The following is a 26315-nucleotide window of genomic DNA, read 5'->3' as shown; positions in this document are numbered from 1 at the left end:
TTGGGGGGCTAGAATGCACTGGCATATAAATCCCAAAGTCTGTATGTTTTTAATCAAGTAGCCAGAAGTCTTAAAGGCTAGTTTTCTAGAGAAAGAACTGAAAATAGGACTTAAAAGTCACCCAGTGAGTTTGCTAACTGGACACTGTCTTCGTATCAGACCTGACAGTTGCTATTTTTCCCTACCCCCTACTGCCCCCACAATGGGAGAAATATAATTGAGGGGTTTATTTACTACTAACTTGAATAACCTATGCTGATAGTAACGTTGTGACTGATAGCTACAGAAGATTTGGACTATTCTATTTTGGAAGTGGCAGTAAAGAATCTAATTTTCACCCTTAGGACTTTTCTCTGATCTGACTTTTCATTTCCTGCTTCATAACCTGGACCCTGCATTCATTCTTCTGCATTCTGGGTTTTGTAGATAGTTTACATGGCTATGTAGATGAATAAGAAGCAGATCAGAGTGCTCTCTCCTGGACCAGGACTTCTGCTTCAGATCCCTGCCTCCTCACAATATGTGGCATCATTTATCTACAGGAATACAGCTCTCCAAGCAAAATTAAGGAGCTTGATTTTTTTTGTTGAAGCTCTGTTTCAGCAGCTTTTTTTGTTGGGGAGGCATCATACCAGAGGTGCTCAGGACTGACTCCTCTGTGCTCAGGGATTATTGGAATTAGTCATTATTGGTATTAGGGATCTAATCCAGGTCAACCCTAGCAAGGCAAGCACCCTCCTTGCTGTACAATCTCTCTGATCCTGTTTCAGCAATTTTTTTTGGGGGGGGACCACACCCATTGATACTCAGGGGTTATTCCTGGCTATGTGCTCAGAAGTCACTCCCCAGCGTCCCATTCTAGATCAGCCATGTGCAAGGCAAACGCCCTATCACTGTACTATTGTTCCAGCCCTGTGAAGTCACTTTTTTAAGAACTTGATGACTTATTCAGGTTTGCAATATTTATTTTTGCATTTATAACAGTAATAATTAGTGCCTGTTGCCCTGAACTTTTACCAGAATTTATAAAGGAATTATTACTTTTTTTAAATTACAGGAAGTATTAAACATTTTGGGTCACTTTATTTTAGAAAAACAGCCTTCCATATATTATTGTATTATAATAATATTATTGTTTTGGTTTTGTATTTGGGACCACATTAGGCAGTGCTTAGGGGTTACTCCTGGCACTGAACTTCGGAATTGTTCTTCGCAGTGCTTGGGGGTCCATGTAGGTTGCTTGGGGTCAAACCTGGGTTACCTGCATTCAAGGCAAGGGCTCTCCCTACTGTACTATTGCTGCTACTGTTAAAGGTGACCAAAGCTGGCCTGGACCCATGTTGGGGTCTGGGGTTGGAGATGCCCGAGCCTGGGGAGAGGTCCCAGGAATTGGGGATGCCCAGGGTCCGAGGAAAGCCCACTGCTCAATTGAGGAGACACAAACCTTGGAGGATGCAATCACATGTTGGTTTACTTTAATTACGGAGCTCTGGGTCCATCACAGCCACCTGACGAAGTGGGAATTTCGGTCTGTAGTAAGACCCTGAGCTATTCCTCAAATAGGTTTTTAAGGAGTTTTACATGATAATTAGCAAACAGGTCAAAGCATTTCATAGGTTGTACAAATTGTATGAATTTAAATTTTACCAATGACAATCTCAGAAAATGGCACAAATCCTGCCCTTTCATGACCTCCCAGGTGGTCCCTAAGTGTGTACTGATTTGGCTTGGGGAATGTCCCTTAACTGGTAGGGTGGAGGTCCCCTGTGCCAGGGTGGAGTTGTCACTGGGGTTGTGAGCTTGACTGTGGGGGAGGTCATGAAGTTATTTTGTTAAAGAAAAATCTTCTAGCAAGCTAGTGACAGAAGCAAGATCAGCATTAGTCTTAGCTATTTTTATGTTTTCTATATCACTCCATATTTGTTATGCTGTATTTCATAGTGCTTTGATTTCCTTTTGAAACTGTTTCAGAGTCTGCTTTTCCTGCTTGATGTTTGAGTGTCTTATCATGTACTAGTTATGTACTGGGTGGAGGTGTCACTCTGGGCTGTTAGAACTTTTTAGCCAGCAAATGACAGAAACAAATTTAGCATGTTCTTGACTCATAACTACTTTTGACCTAACGTTTTACTCTTAGTTATTAGGTTATGTTTTAAAGTGCCTAGATGTCTTTTTGATCTTGTTATTTCCTCAATATGCATCAAGTGAGCAGGAGTAATTCTTATCTTCTTGGGCCAGTCATCTAGCTAGCCTGGGCCCCCTTGGACAGTGAGGCTCTGTCTGCCTCTCAGGGGTTCTGAAATAACTTGCTGGGGAAAAAAACAACTTTAAGGCAAGGAGAGTGTTTCTAAGCTGTATGAAAAAGGGAAAACACAAACTTTGTAAGAGGAAAGATCTAGTTTCTTGCTTACTATATTATTCTAAGCCAGTCGGCAAGCATGCGGCTCACGGTTTGCCTACCACTCTAAGCTAATAGCTTATATCTACTATTTCTAAATCTGGACTCAAGGCCAAACTTTTGAAAAATCAAACATTTCTAAACTCAACATCTCCTCCCTTTTCTAACGGAACCATTCAAATCATGGAATGTGGAGTGTCTGTTGCAGGATCAGGCTTATTCCATTACGTCAGGCCATGTATGACTGAAGAAAGCCAATGTTCCCTTGGTGGGGTCAGAGAAATTTCCCCAAATCAAGCTAAGGTCATTGGGGGGGGGGTGCTGAACAGGGAGGCTCAAACTTTTAGTTTTGTCTGTTTCCCAAGCCTTACAGATCTGAGGAAGTACTAGCCGTTTTAGTTGGGGTCATATTCCCGGGTCGCTTTAACAGATGGTGGGAGCATGTTTGGGACCTGAGGTCCCTGACACCCAGTGGGACCAGGGTGTGGTTCCACCTGAGAGTCAGGGGAAAATGGTGAGCAACTCTCTTAAGCAAAGAAGGACACAAACAGTGAAAGCATTTTGTCTCCCCTGCCACAGGCTTGACCCTGCCAGTCAGGCTGACCCTCAGGCCATGTAGTGTTCCTTGGCATGCCGTTTTAAGGCTTAGTGGCGTATGATTGCCATGCCAGGATATCTCTGTGGAGGTCCCTGAGTGAGACCATACTTGTAGGGAGGGCTCTCCCACTGCATACCTGGCCGCAGAGTGATGTTAAACCTCTGTTGTATCATCAGTATTAACTTGAAGATATTGCTGTCTTAAGACCAAAAATTTAAAATGCAGGGCCCGAGTGTGAGCAGGAGTATTTATCTTTCTGGGCCAGGTAACCAGCTAGTCTGGGGCCCATCCTGTAGTGTGGGTCTGTCTGCCTGTCAGGGGTTCTGAAATAACTTGCTGAGGAAAAAAACAACTTTCAAGTCAAGGAGAGGGTTTTCTAAGCTGTATGAAAAAGGGAAAACACAAACTTTGTCAGAGGGAAAACTAGTTTCTTGCTTACTATATTATTCTAAACTAAGAGCTTATATCTACTATTCCTAAATCTGGACTCAAGGCCAAACGTTTGAAAAATCAAACATTTCCAAACTCAACACTACCCCCACATAGTTTTCTTTTCTTTCCTTTTTTTTTTTTTTTTTTGGTTTTTTGGCCACACGTGGTGATGCTCAGGGGTTACTCCTGGCTATGCGCTCAGAAATCACTCCTGGCTTGGGGGACCATATGGGATGGGGATCAAACCGCCGTCCACCCTAGGCTAGCACGTGCAAGGCAGATGCCTTACAGCTCGTGCCACCGCTCCTGTCCCCCATGTAGTTTTTTAGGTGAAGGTAATGTGCTTCATCATTATGTTCCCAAGAGATTATGGTCATAATTGAGCCCCAGATCTTGGGAATAGAGCTTTTCCCCACCATAGGTTGGACAAATGTTTGCAGATTTTGTAAACTAATAGCTATTCCAGCTATTGATTACCATCAGTTAAATGTTCTGTCTGATGTTGGTGCTGTCTTTTGCTTTTCTTTTCAGATAGAGCACAGTCTTTTGGAGTCTTTCCTATTAATATCCTTTAGATAATTGCTGTGACTTGGAGGAAAGCCTATTCAACAAACAAATAGATATTTATATGTTGGTAATTTGGAAATGAATTTAATTGACATAGGCAAAAGCCAGTCTCAGAGATAGGCATATTAGTTTGTATGTGGTGAGAAAGATAAATTATGTTCTCCTTTGTGTGTTACCTAGTTTGATTTACAGTAAAAATTACTTTGGAAAATGTCATAATTTCTTTTCCTAGTAAACTACAAAAGGCTTTTATGCTTTCACAAATTGGATAAAAGTGAATTACATGGTGAACAGTCACTGGGATTTGTGCTTGAATGAGAGATGAAAGACCACATTAGTATCGTTGGTTCAGACTTTAACAATGAGGGGCTTTGTTTAGTTATGCTAGGAGCTGGTCATCCCAAACACAGGTACTGCTTACTCTTTGTAGGACCAGTCCTAGACACTTACAAATATGAACTTCATTTGTTTCTATTAAAATAAATTTGTTTCTGTTTGTTTCTTCTTAAAAGGTGGGCACTGTCAGTACCACCATTTTGTGGTTTAAAAACTATAGTTCCTATAGTACCACCATTTTATAGTTTAAAAACTGAAATCTCTACATGTGTTTCTATACTATCTCCCAAAGCATCACTTTATTATATTCCATTTCTTTAATTTTTCTAAAATCTGATTAATATTTTCCTTCTGTCTTCAGATCTATCTAGAAACACTGTTGCCTTAGGTCCAGAGTGATAGCATAGCAGGGAGAGTTTGCTTTGCAAGCTGCTGACCTGGGTTCGATCCTCAGAATCCTATGTAGTCCCTGAGCCTTCCAGGAGTGATTTTTTTTGGTTTTTGGGCCACACCCATTTGACGCTCAGGGGTTACTCCTGGCTATGTGCTCAGAAATCGCCCCTGGCTTGGGGGGACCATATGGGACGCCGGGGGATCGAACCGCGGTCCTTCCTTGGCTAGCGCTTGCAAGGCAGACACCTTACCTCCAGCGCCACCTACCCAGCCCCAGGAGTGATTTTTTTTGTTTGTTTGTTTTCTGGGGTCACATCTTGCTCTATGCTCAGAAATCATGCCTGGCTGGCTCAGGGGACCATCTGGGATGCTGGGATTTGAACCACTGTCCTTCTGCATCTAAGGAAAATATCCTACCGCTATACTATCTCTCCGGCCCCTTGCCAGGAGTGACTTTTGAGCACAGAGCCAGGAGTGATCCCTGAGTACCTCCTGTATGACCACCCTCCTCCCCCCAAAAAAGAGAAGAAATACTCATGTCTTATTTAGTATTACTGCCTAGCAAATGGCCCTAAAATATAGTGGCTTTAAAACACTTTTAAAGTTTGGTCAGGGCATGGAAGGGCAATTTCTCTCTACCTTAGCCAGCATCACTTGGTGTGAGTTAGCAAGGCATCTTGGCTCTGATTGACTCACCTGCTGAGCCAGTTGTACTGATCTCTACTTTGCTTGGATCCTTTGGACTGAGCAGTATGATACAGCAAATGGAAAACACCAGTGTGACTTTTGCTGTGTTCTCTGCAGTTAGCTGCAGAACACAAATCCGGTGTAAGAAGTAGGACACGACTCTCAGTGGGAGGCATGGCCAGAGAATGGAGGGAGAGTTCCAAAGATGAGGCCCTGACTTGCATGCAGCCGACCTGGGCTTGATTCCCAGCAGCACATAGGTCTCCTCAGCACTCCAGAACCAGGACTAAGCTCAGAATGTGGTCGAATTCCTTCCCCCTCCAGCAAAAAAAATTTGGAACATTGTATTTTAAAACCAATATATCTGGAAAAACTGAACATTTACCTAGTAATTAACTGGTACTTGATTGCCAGTTATCTATTAGTTTTTTGTATGAATGAGGATGTGTCTTCTCACTAGATAGAGCGACATGTTTTCATGAGATTTCTCATATACTTATAAAAAGATACTGTATATTATTGATATAATATCAGTGCATAAGTAAATTGATTTTACTAGGCTAGTAAATTATTTTTTCCTTTGAAAACCTTGGAGTACTAGAATTGACATTAATTACGTTATCACTAATATTGTTGCCTTGATTTAATTACTGATAAAAGTTCCTGAGAAAGTACAGTAAGTTGGCTGTTATAGATTTATAGTTCAGTCACACAAAGGGTTTTGAACCTTACCTCAATTCAGTTTCTCACCTTTACACTCATCTTCAACCTTTTTGAGCAGACACAGCTTGAAATTTTTTTTTGTGTGTTTTAAACAAATTTTATTTATTTTTTTTAATATAATTTTTATTTTGATCATAGTGGCTTACATATTGTTGACAATAATATTTTAGGTACATATTTACATAAAATCAGGGGGGATTCCCATCACCGGTTTGTCTTCCCTACTCCTCCTTTTTTGTCCTACCTTCTATATCCTCTTCCCTCACCCCCAGTGCTACTAGAATATGTGGTCCCCTCTGTACCTATCCTATTACTTCGTAGTCTTACACCTGTTTGGTCCTGATGCCTCCTTTATTTCCCCTTCTAATTGGGGGGCAGGACTAGCTAGTTCAAGTTATGTGGTTTTGTTTGAAGAGGAGAAAAATAATAAACTGGGGTAAAAGTCTAATACGCCGGGAATAAGCAGAGTTCTTTTAGAGGCTCTCGCCATCGGTTTGAGAGACGAAGGAGAAAAAAAAAAGGTGAAGCAGTCCACCCCTACGAAATGAAGTGTCAAATATCTATTAAGAGTTCCAACCATAACGCTAAGCACCCCAAAAACAGAACAAAACAAACAAACAAAAAAAATGTCGTGGTCTTGAGAAAGGCATCATGGCAGAGACCATGAAGAGGGAAAAGAAGGGGCCTGAGAGATCACATGGGGGCAAGGCGTCTGCCTTTCATGTAGGAAGTCATCGGCTCGAATCTCTGCGCCCCACATGGTCCCTCATGCCCGCCAGGGGCAATCTCTGAGCCCGGAGCCAGGCATAGTCCCTGAGCACTGCCGGGTGCCACCCAGAAATCTGAAAAGAAGAAAAAAAAAAAGGGAGAAAAAAAGATAAGTGGGGGGCAATAACTTCAATAACCACACTAAAACAAAGAAATCGACCAAAAATAGATAGGTAAATAAAAATAATAATAGTAGTACATGAGGATAAAATGTAATATATGAAAAACAATGTGTTTTTTTTTTTTCCCTCCTGCCCAGGCACAGTAAATATTGGGGTCATTCAAAAAGGGATTCACATGGCCTAAGATATCTGGGATTTCTCCGCCCTTGGAGTACATTGTCATGGGATCAACTATAGACTCTGTTCATGATCCTTTATCTCCCGGTGGTGCATTTGTGGAGTTTGGGAGGCTTCTGCTCCATCCTGGGTGTTATAGTGAGACCTCTGTATTTAGAAATCTCAGTATCTGCATAGTTACAGGGGTGGAACTTATGATGAAGTCAGTCTTTGTGGTTGTAGAAGTTCTGTTCCCTCTGTGTCACTTCAGTCCATCTTCTGTGGTTGGTGGTCTTGGTCTTGGCACTAGCCCTGGGATGGCACCTAGGTTAGAGCCTTTCCTTGCGTTCTCAGAAGCCCCATTCCGTTACAGTTGTCTCTGCCAGACCTTTGGAACTGGGGATCATGGTTGTTGTGCAGGTCGTAACAGCTTGAAATTTTTTAAGTTGAATATTTTATTTTACTTTGTCTTGGTTAAAATTTTTATTGTTTCAAGTTTTTATTATATTTAGGTAATATTATGAATTGCTATTGTTTATGGTCACTATTCCGTCACCACCACCATAGTGCCCACGACAGTCTCCTGAGTCATTAAGTCATTTCTGCTCTGCCTCTTCCTTTACCTGGCTTCCCCACTGCTTGATACTGCAGGTTTTTTTTCTTTTTGTTTTGTTTTGTTTTTTATTTGGGTAACATTTTTCCACTATGGCTTATACTCGAGTCATTAAGTTTTTTTTTTCCCAGTTTGTAGGGTAAAGTTAGGGGGGGGGGCGGTTTATGCTCAGGTTGGCTTATACTGAGTATATAGGTAGTTAAAGTCTTTGAGAATGTCTTTGGAACTTTGACAGGTATTGCACTGAATCTTTATAGTGCTTTGGGCAAGACTTTCTTGTTTTATTTTTTTGTTTGTTTTTGGGTCACACCCGTCGGCACAGGGGTTATTCCTGGCTTTGTACTCAGAAATCGCTTCTGGCTGGCTCGGGGACCATACGGGATGCTGGGATTAGAACCACCATCTGTCCTGGGTTGGCTGCTTGCAAGGCAAACGCTCTACCACTGTGCTGTCTCTCCAGCCCAAGACAGTTGTTTTGATAATCTAGGTTGATTCATTCCAGGGTCTTTATTTCTTTCATTAGTGACTTGTTTCACATTCATTGTTGAATAGATTCCTAAGTACTTAATCTTATGAGATGCTATTTTGAGAATTGTCTTTTGGAGGGGCTGAAGTAGTAATAAGACAGCAGGTAGGGTGCTTGCCTTGCAGTGACCAACCTAGATTCATTCCCTGGCATCCCATATGGATCCTAAGCACCACCAGGAGTAATTTCTGAGTACATAACCAGGAGTTACTGATCATTGCTGAACATTGCTGGATGTGGTTCTCCCCCAAATTATCTTAATTATCTTTTTTTAAAATAATTTTTATTGTGACCAAAGTGAATTATAAATCTTTCACAGTAACTTTTAAGGTACATGGTGACAATGAATCAGGGCCATTCCCATCACCAGTGTTGTCTTCCCTCCACCCCTATTCCCAATATGCCTCCTATATTTTCTTCCTTTGTCCCCTAGACTACTAGTATAACTGGTCCCCTCTGTGTATAGCTTGTTGTAGATTGGGTATCGATTCTGTTGTCTTTGACTTTGGGTTTGGTGTTTAAATCTGATCATTTTTATTTCTACTCAATGTTCATAAGACTGTTTGCTTCTGGTACCATCCATTTTTTTCTCCCTCGCTTTATGAAGCTGAACAAGATGATTCAAGTTCTGTGGTTCTGTTGATAAAAGGAAAAAAAAAAAAAGAAAGCTGGGAGGAGTCTGTCTTAGAGGCTATAAATATCGATTTAAAAGAAGGGGGAAAAATATAACAAAAATAAACACAAAAAACCCAAGCAACTACAAAAAGGCACAGTAGCAACAACAAAAATAACAGCAATAATAAAGCAACAACCACAAGAAATAAAAATAAGGAAGGAAGGAAACAAAGGAAGGAGGGCTGGTGTGGCAAGGTTTTGTGCTTTTTTTTTTCCTTTTGTATAGGCACAGTAAGTATTGGGGAAATTAGAAAGGGAAATTCCTTTGGCCTAAGAGATTTCTCCTTAGAGTTTCTCTGCCCTTGAAGCATACTGTCATGGGAACAACCACAGGCTCCATATACGCTCATTATCCAACCTCAAGGTCTTTTTATGGTGCCAGGAAATGTTCCGCTCAGTTGTGGATGATAAAATCAATCTTCTGTAGCTAGACATCTTGGTATTTGCACAGGTCATAGGACGAAGTCTAGGATACAGTCCTTTATGCTAGAAGTTCTGTTCCATCACCGTTGTTGTAATCAGTCTTCTGTAATTAGTTGTCTTGATTTTTGTGCAGATCCTAGGATGAATCCTAGGAAAGAGTCTTTCATTATGGTTCCAGAAGTTCTGCTCTGTTGCATTTGTCAAAGTCAGACCTCTGGAATTAGAGATCTTGATCTTTGTACAAATCCTAGACCGATGCCTAGGCTAGGATCTTTCTTATTATTGATACCAGGATGAAATCTGCCCAGTCGCGGTTGTCAAAATCAGTCTTTTGTAATTAGTGATCTTGGTTTTTGCAGAGGTCAAGGGACGTGTCTTATGATTTCTTCTTACTGTTAGGTGATGAGGTAAGGCAGTCTGCTCTTAGATCAAGATGTTGCTGTTTCCTCATCTCGTCAGGATGTTTTATCAAAACTGGTGCAAGTTGGTGCCAGAGCGGTATTAGGGATTCTCCAGGGGGAGTTTGGTTCCTAGTGCTGTTGTAAGAGAACTGTGCCAGTTCTATGTTTGGGTTGGACAGTCACTATCCGATCACATGGAGTCTTAAGTTGGGTCCACATGACACATGTTCAGGGTGGGAGGCGCCCCTGTATTATAAAATGTATGGGTTCTTTTTTTTTAATTTTTATTTTGATTAAAGTGGATCACAAATTTTCACAGTAATATTTTAGGTACATAGCAACATTGAATCAGGGGCATTCCCACCACCATTGTTGTCCTCCCTCCATCCCTGTTCCCAGCATGCATCCCATATTCCCCTTCTTTACCCCCCAGACTGCTAGTATAAGTGGTTCCTCTGTGTCTAGCATGTTGTAGATTGGGTATCGATTCTGTTGGCATTGGCTTTGGATTTGATGTTTAAGTCTGATCAATTTTTTTTATTTCTATTTAATGTTCATATGACTGTTTGGTCTTGGTACTCTCCATTATTTCCCCCTCAATTTGTGAGGCTGAACAAGATGGTTCAAGTTATGTGGTTCTGTTTGAAGAAAAGAAAAAAAAAATAAAATGAGGCAAAATCAGACAAGCAAAAAATGGAAGGAGTCCTTCTAGACTAGAGGCTATAAATACCAATTTAAGAGAAGAAAGGGAAAAAGAAAAAAAACATAATAGCAGTACAATAAAATCAAACAAAAAACTCAAAAAGCACCACAGCAATAAAAACAACAACCACATAATAACCACGATACTGAAATTAAAACAAAACAAAGCACACACACAGGAAAAAACAAACAATAACATAACAAAACCAAAAAAAAATTAATTTGTGCTTCTCTCTCTCTCTTTTTTTTTGGCATAGGCACAGTAAATATTGGGGGAGATTAGAAAGGGAATTCCTTTGGCCTAAGACAGTGGTTGGCAACCTGCAGCTCGCGAGCCACATGTGGCTCTTTCCACTTTTAATTTGGCTCTTCTGTGTGCCGGGCGGCCGCTCCAGGAGTCAGGACTCTCTCCTAGCCTCTGTCAGTGCGCGCCCTGTGTGGCTCTCAAAATAAATTTCAGTCGTGGTTTTGGCGAGATTTGGCTCAGTTGAAAAAAAAAAAAAGGTTGCCAACCACTGGGAGATACAGGGTTTCTCCGCCCTTGAAGTATACCGTCATGGGAATAACTACAGGCTCTGTACATGTTCTTTTACTCTCCCCTAGATCCTTTTGTGATGTCTGGAAACTTTCCGCTTCGTCATGGATGATAAAATCATGCCTCTGTAGCTAGAGATCTTGATATTTGCACCGGTCAAAGGATGGAGCCTAGGATGGAGTCTTTCTTTACGGTTCTAGGAGTTCTGTTCCATCCCTGTTGTTTTAAACAGTCCTCTGTAGTTGGTGGTCTTGGTTTTTGTGCCAATCGTAGGACGAAGCCTAGGAGAGAGTCTTCCATTGTTTCCAGAAGATCTTCTCAGTTGCAGTTGTTTCAGTCAGACCTCTGGAATTAGAGATCTTGGTGGTTGTACAGATCATTGGCCAAGGCCTAGACTAGGATCTTTTTTATTGATCCCACGATAAGTTCTGCCCAGTCATGGTTGTCACAGTCAGTCTTCTGTAGATAGCGAACTTGGCTTTTATACAAATCAAAGGATGACATATCTTCTGATTTCATCTTATCGTTAGGAGGTGAGGTAAGACAACCTGCTCTTAGACCACGTTGTTGCCGTTTCATCATTGTCAGGATGTCTTATCAAAACCTGCACATGTTGTTGTCAGAGCAGTATTAAGAATGTCCCAGAGGGAGATTGATTCCTGGAGCTATTGTGGAGAACTGTGTCGGTTCTATGTTTGGGATTTAGGGTTCAGGGTTGGATGCTGTCTTATCACCTGGAATCTAAATTGGGTCCACATGACATATGTTCAACGTGGGAGGTGCCCCTGTGTTGTAAAGTGTATGAGTTCTTATCCCTAGTAGATTAGTGCTTGTTTCTAAAATGTATGGGTTCTTATCTCTAGTAGATAAGAGCTTGTTTCTATACATAAAATTCCCCTTTTTTAGTATGCGTTTGCAAAAGGAAATGGTGCCTATTATATTGCTGTTGCATTTTGGGGTAAGAATCTCAGGCTACACAATCTCTGTGCCCTGGTTTTGACATGAGCTTTTATCCCAAGCAAGACATTTTCTTCTAGGTTTTCGTACCAGGCAGAATCCTCAAAACAGAAAAAAATATATATGTATAGAAAATAGAAGAAATAAATAAAAAATAAGTTAAAAATAATTAAAGAAATAAAAAGGATGGAGGAGGCTACCTTTAAATTTGGGAATTAACACACTAAGAGGTATTACTATGGAGGTATTAAACATACACAGGAAATATAGGTATCCCCATTTAGTCTTTTGAGATATTCTAGTGGAGGTGATATCCAGGGCACCTTTTCATCCTACACTGTGGTCTTGTTGAGTTTGAGAAATAATTTGCAGCAGTAAGGGATCAGGTAGTGTCCTTGAGCCGTGGGTCCTTTTGGAGCTGAATCCGATAGCATGTAACAGTTCGCATTTAGGGTGTGTGTGTGTGTGAGAAGGGTCATGTAGAGTTCTTTTAAAATGTCTTTTCCTTCTAGTTGCTAGCATACAGAAATGCACTGTTTTGTGTATTAATTTTATAGGCTGCCACTTGACTATATTACTGCTTCTGAGGTTTCTTTTTTAGTGGAGTCTTTAGGGTCTTCTATGCATGTTATTTCATCTATAAATAACAATAATTTAACTTTTTTTTTTCCCAATTTGGATGCCTTTGATTTCTTTTTCTTCCCAGTTGTTGTGGTGAGGACTTCTAAAACTAATTGAAACATAGTGGAGAAAATGGACACCCTTGTGCCTGATCTCAGAAGGAAGGCTTTCATATTTTTGTATTGAGTTTGCTGTTCCAGTGTCATTGTAACCAACAGGGGGTTGGATTTTATATCCTCATTCATCCAGCCTCTCTGCCTTTTGATAGGTGAGTTTTATTCATTGACATTTTAAGAAAATACTAATATGAAAGAGTTTTGTAACCTTTTTATTTATTTATTTTTATTTTGGGCCACACCTGATAGCACTCAGGGGTTCCTCCTTGCTCTGCTCTCAGGAATATCTCCTGGTGGGCTTGAGGGACCCAGATTGAACCCGGGTTGACTGCATTCAAGGTAAACGTCCTACCTGGTGTGCTATTGCTCCAGCCCTGTACCCATTTTATTTTAATGGAAATTTTTGATGTTTCTGCTCTTTGCATTTTCTTATTTTCTCTACTTTGATTTTGAACCTGTGCAAGTAATAATCTGATCGGTTTTTGTGGGTTTTTTGGGGGGTAAATAACCTGCTTCCATTTGCCCCTCCTCACTTTTTTTTAAGTGATTTTGCTTCGAGATTGACATATGTTTACATTTGTCCTTTGTTCATTTCCACTTTTAAGTTGAAGACACATAAGTTTAGAACCTTGTCTGTGATTCCCTTATGTACACTCTATCTTTGCATCTTTTTAAGACTTCTACGAATTTTTCTGCTTGCAAATGGAATTGCCTTGATTTTCATAGGAGACATTTGGTATTCTTTGTAAAATTAGTTTACTGACAAGAACTGCCCTCAGCTGTTACTTGCCTGGGAATGTTTTTAATCCTTCCCTCAAATATGAGTGATAACCTGTGGGGTAGAGGATTCTTGGTTGAACTTTTATTGTTATTTAGAATTTGACTATATCATTCCCTTCTCAATTTGCATGTAGAGTTTCATTTGAGAAGTCCTATTTGAGTCTTACAGTGCCTTATTTCCTCATACTGGAGTCTTTGTGTATTGTGCTGCTTTGAGGAATCTTTTTTGGCACTTGTTCTTTTTTGGGTGGGGATCCACATGTTCAGAGGTGGTGCTCAGGTTTTATTCCTGGCTCTCTGTTCAGAGATCATTCCCAATGGGCTTGGGAGCAGATAGGATGTAGGATGTTGGGATTGAACCTGGTCTGGTAGCATGCAAGGCAAGTATTCTACATACTGTATTATTGCTCTGGCCTCTGATTCTTGCCATTTTGAAGACAGTGTCTTGATGTTTTATTACGGTTCATTTTGTTTGGTAGTCTGAGCCTCTCCAGGATCAGTGCATGTCTCTTTTGGGGAACTTATCAGCTGTATTTCATCTATTGGTATTTAAAAAAATTTTTTTTTCATTTTCTATGAGGCATCAGGTTATTTATTTTGCAGTTTTATTGGAGGTATCAAATTCTGTTCATTAAAAGAAATCTCTTCTAGGGGTTGGGAGATAGTTCATTGGTTGTACATCTGACCCAGGTTTAATTGCTGTCATCAGATAACCTCCAGAGCATTGTCAGGAGTAGCTCTGGAGCTCTGATAGGAATCCCGAGGCCCACGAGCACTATGTGGGATGCCTCTCCCCAGAGTTAAAAATCACAAGAGGGGCCGGAGCGGTGGTGCAAGCAGTAGGATGTTTGCCTTATATGTGCTAACTTAGAACGGACCTCAGTTCCATCCCCTGCCATCCCATATGGTCTCCCAAGCCCGGAGTAATTTCTGAGTGCATAACCAGGAGTAATCCCTGAGAGTCACTGGGTGTGGTCCGAAAACAAAACGAAATAAAACAAAACAGCAAAAAAAATCACAACAGAAAAGTTACCTCTTTATGATATTGTCTACTTTGTCTTTGAGGCACTAATTGAATTTTTCAGCTTATTTCATTTCATTCCATAGGTCTGCTATTGCTACTGTATTTTTTTTTTTTGTATTTGAATGAGTATTATCGTTTTTTTCCCTCATCAGTTTTCTTTCTAATTTACTTATTCACTCTTCCTGTGATTTTCTCAGTGAAGTTAACAGTGAGAGGATTGTTGCTTTGAAATCATCCTTGGTCAACTTAGAAAGTTCTGATGTAGTTGAGTTTGTTGTTTTAACTACAGGTGCTGCTGAGTTTCTCTGGGTTTTGCTTTTTGTTATTTCTGTTGCCTCTTGGTCTCTAGGATGATGATTGCCTGGTCCTGTTGCCTCTGGTCACCAGAGTTCTAGCTGGCTGGTGTGCCCATTTGTAAGATCAGGCTGGTCCATGTGATTCTAATGAATTCTGGCAGCCACAGATGCCTTTTAAGCATTGAACATTTGCATGACCTTTGGGCCTTTGGGCCTGAGTTGTGTGCACCTTCTTGACAGCTTGGGGTCTCTGGTCACCAGCACTGTGTGGCTGCTGTAGCATGAGGGTCCAGCTGGCCTGTGCTCTAGCCCAGATTCCTAATGACTGCTGCTGTCAGCTTTTGTGATGTCCAAGTCCCACCAACTGGTCAATAACTGAAAACTGATAGTGTATAGCCAGCCAGCAGAGGTCCAACTGCCAGTTTTCATCACTGGTGGTAGTGGGGTTGCATTTGTAGGTGCCAGTATGGTGATGGCTGCCATCGCCTGACAGGAGGGGCTTAGCCAAGGTGATTGCTCCCTTGCTGCAGTCTCTGGAGTGGCCACTCCCAGATGGTTTCAGACTTCCTTTATTTTCTGTTTCTTCCCACTTGTCCCAAACTCGCAGGGATTCCTGGGTGAGATGGGGAGGGTGGTTATTCTAAAACCCTGACAATATTTGTTACTTCCCATGGTTTTCATTGTAATTGTAAATTATCATGGTGCTGGTGGCTGTGAATTTTAATAGATTTTTTTGCATATTTGTTTGGGCCACACACGGTGACGCTCAGGGGTTACTCCTGGCTATGCGCTCAGAAATCGCTCCTGGCTTGGGGGACGCCGGAGGATCGAACTGTGGTCCGTCCTATGCTAGCACTGGCAAGGCAGATGCCTTATCACTCTGGCCCCTTAAAGATGGTTTTTATAATGATTGCTTAAGAAATGTTTACTTGGTGGTCACCTGGGACTGAGGTGTGTGTGTGTGTGTGTGTGTGTGTGTGTGTTTGTGTGTGTGTGTTGTCAAAACTTCAGCAAGTGTTTTACTGCTGTAAGTGTGTGTGTGTGTGTGTGTGTGTGTGTGTGTGTGTGTGTGTGTGTGTTGTCAAAACTTCAGCAAGTGTTTTACTGCTGTAAGTTTGGACCGAACCTTGCCAGACTCCTCTTGCCAGGTAGGCTGTTACCAAGGCCTCCAGTCTCCTTCTGTCTCACAAACTCGTGACCTCACCCTGACCATTTTCTGTCTACCCACCTAACCACGGTGAGGGAATTGGTGGGATTGTTGGCCGATCCTTTTGGTTCTTCTAAATCTAAATGATGTTACTTTGGAAAGAAAATCCTGAGAGTAATCCTAGACTAGCACCAATTTACATGTAAAATCAGCATTTCCACAGTGGTGGACTAGGTCAACCTAGCAAAAATATAGGATTTCTGGTGAAACACAGGATCTTGGATCTTGCTGTCCTTGCTGCTCTATGACTTTGGAGGGTTTGTTCTGGGTGTTTTGTTTTTTGCCTCAATTTCCTTATCTGTAAGAGAAAGTACATGATAATTAAGTGTGAGGCTATAATTCTTAAATGGACTAAATATTAGGAGATTTAATCAATAACAAATAAGGAAGCTTAGCATCTATTCAGTATTTTCTAACTTTACTCCAGCTGTTACTCATTTTATATGGTTTTACAAATTTGACTTTTGATTAGATTATACAAAGTGGGGTGAGTAAAATACAGGTGTTTGACAAATTAAAGATGAGCCCACTCATTCAGAGATAGGAAATGTCCAGCTGTCCATTTAAGGCCCATGAAGTCCTGTGATCTAGTTCTGGTATATGACAAACCAAACACGCTTGCTCCTCATTAGCTGCCTGCAGCCCACCTGCCTATGTAGTGTGGTCCATGAATGATGTGTGCTAAATGTTCAAATAGTCCTTGGCGAAAAATAAAGATTGGCCATCCCTGCATTCAATATTGAAAGTTATTTGTACCCATTAATGATGATGTTAAGGGGAATCATCCTTAGCCATCTAAAAATGTTTAAATAGAATATTTGTGTGGAAATAGACTGCTAAAAGAAAACTGTTGGCCTGTTCAGTCTAGACCGACTGTTAATGGAACTGTGAAAATGGGGTGGGTGAACTGGCATGATCGCTGTCTTACCTCTGAGCAAAGGAACTGGAATACTTGACTGCAGCTACTAAAGTCACTATTAATATATCTCTAATAAAATTCCAGAAGCACCAAATAATGGTGATTTGGGAGGAAAAGGAGGACATAGAAGGGGGTTCATTTAAAAATTGACAGAACGTTTTATTCTTCAGATGGAGATTTAATGAGTCATGAACTTAATGGGAAGCACTGTATTTGCCCACTCACTTAAGTCCATGAATACTGTTGGTTCCAGAACTTCAGTGAATCCAATCATTTTCATTAGAGCTTCAGCAGGCCTGCACATATTTACTCCTTCAGTGGAAGTGCTGCTGCATTTGATTGAAAAAATAAAACTTTTTGAGAGTATAACTTGATATTCTCTCAGGTTGTTCTCTTCCTGTTTATTCATTGGTCTTTGGGAGAGGTAGCAATAAACGAGCCTGAACAACAAGTCATTTCAGTCATGTTTCTAACTCATTTTTCCTTTATATTTCAGCTTTACTTTTAGAAGCTCAGTCAACACCATTTCAGGTCACACCATCAACTATGGCAAATATCGTGAAAGGCCTGTACACCCTCAGACCAGGTAAACATCCATCTTTCCTGTCGGGGTTGGAACTGTTTGCTTATGGCAGTTCTAGTCCTGTCAGAAGGACTGTGGTAAAGCCGTGTGCTATTTGGATTTGCTGGAACAAAAATATCGAGTAGGTATTTATCATTGGGACTCAGGGCTCTCTTTCTCTACTAGTAAGACAGTGAATTTGGGAAATAGAAATAAATTATAGAAGTTAGGAAAGTTTACTCTCCTGTTCGGTTCCAAATCTCTCTTGTTGCAGTGTTGCAGTGTTTCTCCTTTTTTCTCCTCCACACTGCAAATCTACACCAGCTTCTACATACATATTCACAACTCCATCTTTTTAGTCCTAGTACATAACTTACATCAAACTTGGATATTGATAAAGTTCATTTCATAATGATTCTGTGAGGCATGAGATAAGGTAGCAGAACCAAACTTGAAAGCATCAGTGTCTTTAAAAGCATGATTAGTAAATTATGGCACTTCTGTTTATGTCTATTTACTGCTACCTCTATTAGTCTCTTGTATCAACATATTGTTTTAATTGATGTTGATTACTTGAGCTGGTATTTCCACCAAACTCTTTTCTTTTTTTCTTTTTTTTTTTTTTTGGTTTCTGGGCCACACCCGGCAGTGCTTAGGGGTTACTCCTGGCTGTCTGCTCAAAAATAGCTCCTGGCAGGCACGGGGGGGGGGGGTGGGGGGGGGGGGGGGGGGGGGGGGGGGGGGGGGGGGGGGGGGGGGGGGGGGGGGGGGGGGGGAAGAACCATATGGGACACCGGGATTTGAACCAACCACTTTGGTCTTGGATCGGCTGCTTGCAAGGCAAGCGCCACTGTGCCTATCTCTCCGGGCCCCAAACTCTTTTCTTCCCACTCAAAATTCCTTGGTTGTCTCATTTATGTTTTTCTCCATATTCAGAATTTTCTATAAGTTCTATTAAAAAGTTCTCTAGGGATTTTTCTTTTAAATATTGTTTAATTCATACAGTATGAACCTTTGCCTTCTCTAGACTGTAAATTCACTATAGGAGAGAGAAAAATTTAATTTCTTGATCTGTTCTTTATCAGAAGGACTAGTACAGTGGGCAGGGCACATACATTACATCCAGCCAACACAGGTTTGATCCTCAGTACCTCAGATAGTATCCCAAGCACCCTCAAGAGTGATCCTTGACCCCATTCAGGAGTAAGCTATGAACACTGCCAGGAGTAACCAGAAAAACAAACCAACAGATGAGAATGAGATTACAGCTGGGATTGGGCTCCGTGGTGGAGTGCATGCCTATGTGTGGGACCCTGAGTTCAGTCTCTGGTACTTGAGAATGATAATAGTCATAATGAAGAAAATAAGGAGATTGCACTAGTTTTCCTGTTTTAAGTCTGGATTAATATGTACATTTTTTGTCCTCTGAACAAAAGAAAATGTCACTTTCCCATTTAATCTATGTGAGTTTCTTAATGGCTTTTTCCTTCCTTTGCAGAGTGGGTTCAGATGGCTCCAACTCTGTTTTCTAAATTTATTCCAAACATTCTCCCTCCGGCAGTGGAATCTGAACTTTCGGAATATGCTGCCCAAGATCAGAAACTTCAGAGAGAACTTATACAGAACGGTTTTACAAGGCAAGTTATTACCTTTCAGAATAAAAGGTGTTTCCTTAGCCCCATTTGGTCTAGGGAGGGGGATGCTAAGATTCCTGCAATGGAAATCAATGGTAGGCAAGTCCAGATGCGGGAAGTATTGTCCCCATCTCAGGTGGGCTACAGCTGGGGTCTGGCTCTATGGCAGCCATTCACCACTCAGTGGGTTTCTTTATGCTGGAGACTTACACCTTGTAGTCCCCAAAACTCTTCCAATTTTTGTCTTGAACATATGGAATTATAGAAGTGTGATGTATATGCTCCGACGAATAAACCACCAAATGACTAGTTTTAGGAGTAAGAAAGAGGCTTAACATTCTGTTTTCATATTTTCACTTTGCCTGAAATTCTAGTTGTTTCCTCAAAAAAGTAAAGTGTCTCTTTGTATGTGTTACCTCTACAAGACTTTTCTAAAATTATACCTATATCCAAGAAAATCTTATAAAATACATATTTTTTTTACTGAAATAAATTACATAAAACATGACGCTCTGTGAGAAAACACTATTATGTTACCAGATCATCAGCAGCTGCCTTAATACCTGTGTTTTCATAATTTTTACTCTTAGTGCTTTTTCACATCTCCTTTCATTTGAATTCTTGATATTAAAGGGAAGCTGTGGTGGAAGGACTGCAGGGCTGCTCACTTAGGATAAATAGAACCACAACTGGTTGGGTGAGAATTTTTCTCATGATCCTAAGATCAGCTGAAACCTCAGAATGTACCACTGTTGATCAAGATCATGTCAGCAGAGACTAGGGAAGAAAGCAGAGTAGTCTGTTCTCTCTTGGGCCCCATATTTATTAATTTCTATGAATTAGCTTCTCCCTCTTTTTCTGCCTTTTCCTATTGTACAAGGTGACTATTTTCAGTTTGTTAAAGTTTTTAAATACATTGAGGTCGGGGCCGGAGAGATAGCATGGAAGTAAGGCGTTGCCTTTCATGCAGAAGGTCATTGGTTCAAATCCCAACATCCCATATGGTCCCCCAGCCTGCCAGGAACGATTTCTGAGTGTGGAGCCAGGAGTAAACCCTGAGCGCTGCCGGGTGTGACCCTAAAAATAAATAAATAAATACATTGAGGTCAGTAAAGTATATGCTCTTATTTTTTTTTCTTATGTACCCCATTATGTTGAAATGCTGTAACTGGCTTAATCAGTCTTGGTCAATAGCATCAAGAGTGATTCCAGTCCTTTGCTGTCCTGAGGACATTGCACTGCATAACCTTGTGCGCATCCACATTAGATCATCTACTGCAGGTACACGTGGAGAATCTGTTCCCGTAAGTGGAATTGCCAGCTCAAGGTAGCTGCAGTAGAGTTCTGACTAAAGTTGCCAAATTGCTCTCTATCAGCTGTGCCATCAGCAGAGTTAGAAAGTATCTTCATGGTTTGTCTGTTGAGGATGTTAACTTTTGGGTTTCTGCCGATCAAGCAGATGAAAACTAATTACTCAGAGTTGGTTGAATTCCCATTTATCTTATGGGTAAAGCTAAGAGTACGCTTACATTTCTGGAAGATGGGTCCTACCAAATAGCATAAGGGCATCTGGGGGCCCCTTCCAGCGGTTCCCACGCAACCTGGGTGGAGGAGGTTCAGTGTGAGGACCCAAGAACACAGGACTACTCAGCCTGTGTAACTGGGATTCCCTGGATTCCCTAGGGCCAGATCCTCGGGGGAGCCATGTGATGCCTGGGAATCTACTGGGGTCAGGACCTGTACTTAAAATCTCTCCAGCTTCCTTATCCTTTGCTTGTATTTTTTTTCTTTTCTTTTTTTTGGGGGGGGGGCCCACACCCGTTTGATGCTCAGGGGTTACTCCTGGCTAAGCACTCAGAAATTGCCCCTGGCTTGGGAGGACCATATGGGATGCTGGGGGATCAACCGAGGTCCTTCCTTGGCTAGTGCTTGCAAAGCAGACACCTTACCTCTAGCGCCACCTCTTTGGCCCCTGCTTGTATTTCTTTTCGTTTGTTTAGTTTTTGGGTCACACCCTGTGGCACTTGCTACTCCTGGCTCTGCAGTCAGAAATCGCTCCTGGCAGGCACGGGGGACCATATGGGATGCCAAGATTTGAACCGCCATCTCATACCAGCTGCATGCCAGGCAAACACCCTACTGCTGTGCTATCTCTCTTGCCTAGCTTGTATTTCTTCTCTGTGTCTCTGTCTTTTTCCCTCTCCTTCCTCTCTGTGTGTCTCTCTCTGTTTCTGTCTCTGTCTCTCTCCCTCCCTCCTCTCTGTCTCTGTCTCTCTCTTTCCCTCTGCCTTTTATTTTCCCTTTCCCTCCCATGCTTGGGGCTCTAGCTCAGGGATCACTTAGCAGGCTCCAGGGACCATATAAGGTACCCGGAATTGAGCTCCAACTAGTTGTATGCAAGTCAAGTGTCCCTTCTAATCGCCACTCCTATATTTCATTTTCTGAAAATGGTCTGTTTATGTTCTTTGCTCATCCCCCCCATCTCATCCCCCATTTGATTATTAGTTTCTCAAAGTTCTGCCTGTAGTGAGATTGATTCTTGCTCTGAGATATTAAAGAGTTATTTTTTTCAAATTGGCTTTGCTTGGAGTGACTTTTTGTTTAGTTTGATTGGCTTTAGGGCCACACGCTGTGGTGCTTAGGACTTACTCTTGGCTCTGTAGTCAGGAATCACTCCTGGCAGTACTCAGGGAACCGTCCGTCCGGGGTGTCCAGCTTGGCCACATTTAAAGCAAACTCCATATCCCTTGGACTATTTGTTGCCCCAGTCCTGCCTGTGGTAGCTTTACACATGTTTTTGTGTAACTAACTGTACCATGATATTTTTCTTTCTGGCTTGTTTATATTTTACAAGTTTTTTCCTTAATTCTTTTTTTTTTTTTTTTTTTTTTTTTTTTTTGGTTTTTGGGCCACACCCGTTTGACGCTCAGGGGTTACTCCTGGCTATGTGCTCAGAAATCGCCCCTGGCTTGGGGGGACCATATGGGACGCCGGGGGATCGAACCGCGGTCCTTCCTTGGCTAGCGCTTGCAAGGCAGACACCTTACCTCCAGCGCCACCTACCCGGCCCCTTTTCCTTAATTCTTAAATAAGTGTAAAATAATGAGTACAAATGTTTATATTTTGTGTAGACTCACCATAATTTAAAATCTTTTGTGCTTTTATTCATTCCTACGATGAACATTTTGGTATCTTTTGAAAAACTGAAGTCTTCTGAAAGCTTTTATTTCTATGAAATATGTTGGAAGTTAGTAGCTCTTGTGAATTTCTCAGGGTGCCATCTGGAATTCACCGTCTACAGTCGTGTGTGGAACTACTTAAACACTTCCAGAGAAATTTTCCTACTCCTGGTTTTGAAAGTGGAGAAAGAGAACCTGGGTAGTGTGGAACCTCTGTAAAATATGACTAGGCTGAGATGAGCAACCGACCCCTTCCATAACTCCTGGACCTTTCACTGCCTTTGTATAGGAATGGCTTAGTACAAAAATGCCTTATTTCCCAGTAATGCTAAGTAAATGGGAATTTTTTTGTGTGTGTCCTTTAGTTGAATTCTTTTGAACCACTTCTGCCTAAAATTTAAATTTAAATGGTTAAATATTTAGATATAAATATTTCAAGTGGTAATGAAACTTGACTGTTTTATTTTACAAACTGGCCTGAGCCTTTCTAGATTAAATGGCCAGTTTTATTACTACATCCTTCCTATGAGCATTAAAGTCTGCTTCATAAATGATTCTGTATGTGTGCCGTGCCCAAACGGATATTCTCAGGCTTTTTCCACCCTTCACTGAACTGTCCAAATGGACCAGAAAGGCTAGGCCCTCACCTGTGCTGGGCAGGTGAGAGTCATGCCTGCTGCCTGGACTGGCACATGCTGCCCTTGAGCTGTTCTGCCTGATCTTGCATACGATCGGGGGTGGGGGGTGGGGGTGGGGAGATGTCCACTGAGAGCAAAACTCAAAACAAAACAAATCGAAAACATAGGAGTGGCTATTTATTTTTTATTATTTTGGGGTGGGGTCACACCTGGCAGTGCTCAGGTGTTACTCCTGGCTCTATGCTCAGAAATCGCTCCTGGCAGGCTCGGAGACCATATGGGATGCCTGATTCGAACCACCGTCCTTCTGCGTGCAAGGCAAACATGCTACCTCCATGCTATCTCTCCGGCCCGAGGAATGGCTATTTAACAAAAATTTTATTACTCTTCTTATATAAATGGTCATTTTATCATTTATGCTGAAGTGAAGGATTGCTGCTGAGATTGCAAGCTACTTTTTTTTTTAATTTCTTTTTTTATTTTAATTATGACAACAAAGATGTAAAGAAGAGGACAGGGTAAAGTTACAGTGGAAGCCCAATCACCCATAAACAGAATTCTCGGTAGTCCCATCGATATCCCAGCCTTGAACTTTCAGCCAAAGAGCATTAATAAAAACAAAACTGAACCCATGTATAATACAATTCCTTGTCCTTCAAATCCCCAGTTGTAGTACATACTATTTCTTAGCAGCACACAATATAATCTAAAGACATTATACTTATGTAGCTCCTTACACATTGGGGGCAAAGTACATTTCTCTAGTTCCATGTACATACAAACTAATTTAAGTTAACCTCGAGAGTTTTAGTGGCTTGTTTTTCTTAAGAATTAGAGTCAAGGGAACATAGTAAAAAATGGTATTAAAGTGGCATTTGTTTGCATAGGCCCATCAAAACATAAGGGACATGGAAAGACAAATTATGGTCTAAATACAAGGAGACCCTAACCCTGAAGTTTCCTGGCACAGGACTGACTCTAGGCTCCAGGCGTATTAGTTTGTCCAATTCGAGTCATCGTCTGTAGTGGCAATACACCTCCATTCCTCACATAGACTCTGTTGTTGGTATCATGCTTCTGTATTAAAGATCCTGGAGTCTGCATATCCCATATTGCAGTCAGGATGGTGCATAGCTTCCTCTCGTTTCACCTCACACTTAAGGGGCACTAGAGAGAACCATGTCCTATAGAGCAGGTCATTGATGTTGTCAAGTCTTCTCAGTGTAAACGGAAGTCTCTTTTTAGGGGGTCGATGTCAGACCCTTGATAGTGTCTTTCCTGGTAGAAGACTGCTTCCAGCTGTTGCTGTAAAAGACCTTGGATGTTTCGTAGATGCAAGCTACTTTTTATGTGAAATATATTCCATTTACAGACATAAAGCAGGGAATTCTGAATACGTAGCTCTCGTCTCAACATAACACAGATTAAGACTTCTTGGAGCTTCTGAAATCCTGCAAGGAGAGTGTCAGACAGACCCAGTGCCTTAAGAATGCAATCACAGACACTGGGTTCATGTAGTTAGGGAGCTTGGTGCATGAAAATCAGGGAAGCCTGGGAGTCAGGTTAACCTGTCAACTAAGAGCAACACTTTCCCTGCTGCCTACCTGTCTGAGCTGATGGTAAGATTTGAGGGAGGACACTTGGTCTCTACTCTGTGGTTATGGGGAACTCCCTACTGCGTACGCTCAGGTGGGGTAAACCATGGAAATGGCCTGCCATCCTCTTTAGGGGGTGCCAAGAATCTCTGAAAGGTAGTGTTCTTTCTGCGTGAGTGTCACCTGGGTTTTGGGAACAAATTAAAACCCCATGAAGTCGTGTTGGTTTTGTTTTTTAGCTGTGAGACTCTCTCGAATTGGCACCTTTCCATTTAAGATCATAGGTCTGGCTTCTAGCACAGTGTCTATCTTCATGTTGTGGCAGAGCTAATTCAAGTCTGCTGCAGCCTCTTGCCCACTCCACATCGTATTTCCACTTAGTTTTCATGGATGTGTTTTTCTCCTGTTATTTTTACCTGTTTTATCTAATCCCAGAGGGGTGGACATCACAGTCATGGTGGATTATACACTTTAATATCCAATTATGTTGATTAGCACTAATTTCTTTGCTGTCATTGGAAGGGGCAGGATAAATAGTAGTGAGGTTCTTGCTGCTTTTTTTTGCCCCCCCCCTTTGATTTTTAGGTCACACCTGGTGGTACTCAGGCATTACTCCTTGCTCTGTGCTCAGAAATTGCTCCTGGCAGGCTTGGGGGATCATATGGAATGCCAGAGATTGAACCCAGCTCCATCCCAAGTCTTCTGCGTGCAAGGCAAATGCCCTACCTCTGCTATCTCACTCGGCCCTCACTGCTTTTTTATAGTGTAAAGGGCACTCGCACATTCTTAGAGCAGGCTGCTTGAGGCTCATTGGGCTAAATTTGGGGGGCTATTTTTCTCTCCGTGGAAACCACCCTCCAGAGGTTGCATGTTCTTTTCCTATCAGTCGCTCAGACTTCAGTTCCAGTCCTAGACATAACTGGAAAAAAGAACAGGGGAAAGTTTGGTTGTCTGGAAGATCACTCAAAATCAATAAAAAATAATTCCTTGATAAAACATTACTAAACCATCTGTAAATGCCATTTACAAATCAGTGTCTTGATTTGTTAACTCAGCGAGTAACTACTGTCTGCAGCATGAGAGACATTGCTTTGTGCACTGGAATGAATTAGCACCAGAGCGCCTGCCAGTGGAACTGATACTCAGGTTGGCAGAGATAAGAAACATCTTAAACATGTCATTGCAAGTAGGATGGAGAGTGGAGGAATAGGGCCTGTGGGAATTTTGACTGAGATGTCTTTGAAGAGTCATCATCCCAGCAAGAACACAGATGAGGGGTCAGCTGTGAAGCCAGTAGGAGGACAGAATACTGTAGAAACCAAACCATCTGGGGTTGGGGAGTTTGCAGGGAAAAAAGCTAGATTGGCTGAAGTTCTAGTGAACAGACAAGAATATAGGGGTGAGAGGCAGGCAGGAGTTGCATCTCACAGGGCCAGACAGCGAATTTGAATGGATCTTAACTCTAATGGAAAGCCACCAGAGGGTTTGAATCAGGCATGAAATTCTATTTACGTATTTTTGTTTGTTTTTATTTTTATATAAGGTCACTCTGGCTCATCTGAGTGTTAATAATAAGACTAAGCTGTGTAAAGGAGAGATAGTGACTTGGGATTTTAGTCTTAACTCAGTGAAAGGAGGCTGATTTAGGATCAAGGACCAGCTGTTGGAGGGAGGGAAGAGAGGAATGGATTTGCACCTGAGGAATTGGATAGATAGGTTGATGTTGATTGAG

The 26315-nt window shown here is 41.6% G+C and overlaps 1 protein-coding gene across 1 annotated transcript in view; it reads left to right on the top strand.

The window, feature by feature from the left end:
- Positions 1 to 26315, top strand: part of CACUL1 (CDK2 associated cullin domain 1) — an 81592-nt gene that overhangs the window by 53087 nt on the left and 2190 nt on the right. The window contains exons 6-7 of the mRNA XM_049764506.1: positions 17472 to 17561; positions 19036 to 19174. Of these exons, the coding sequence (XP_049620463.1) occupies positions 17472 to 17561; positions 19036 to 19174 (229 nt within the window). The remainder of the gene's footprint in view (positions 1 to 17471; positions 17562 to 19035; positions 19175 to 26315) is intronic.

This window comes from Suncus etruscus, chromosome 17 (assembly GCF_024139225.1).
Source record: "Suncus etruscus isolate mSunEtr1 chromosome 17, mSunEtr1.pri.cur, whole genome shotgun sequence".
Lineage (NCBI taxonomy): Eukaryota > Metazoa > Chordata > Mammalia > Eulipotyphla > Soricidae > Suncus > Suncus etruscus.
This window is presented reverse-complemented; position numbering and strand designations above follow the sequence as displayed.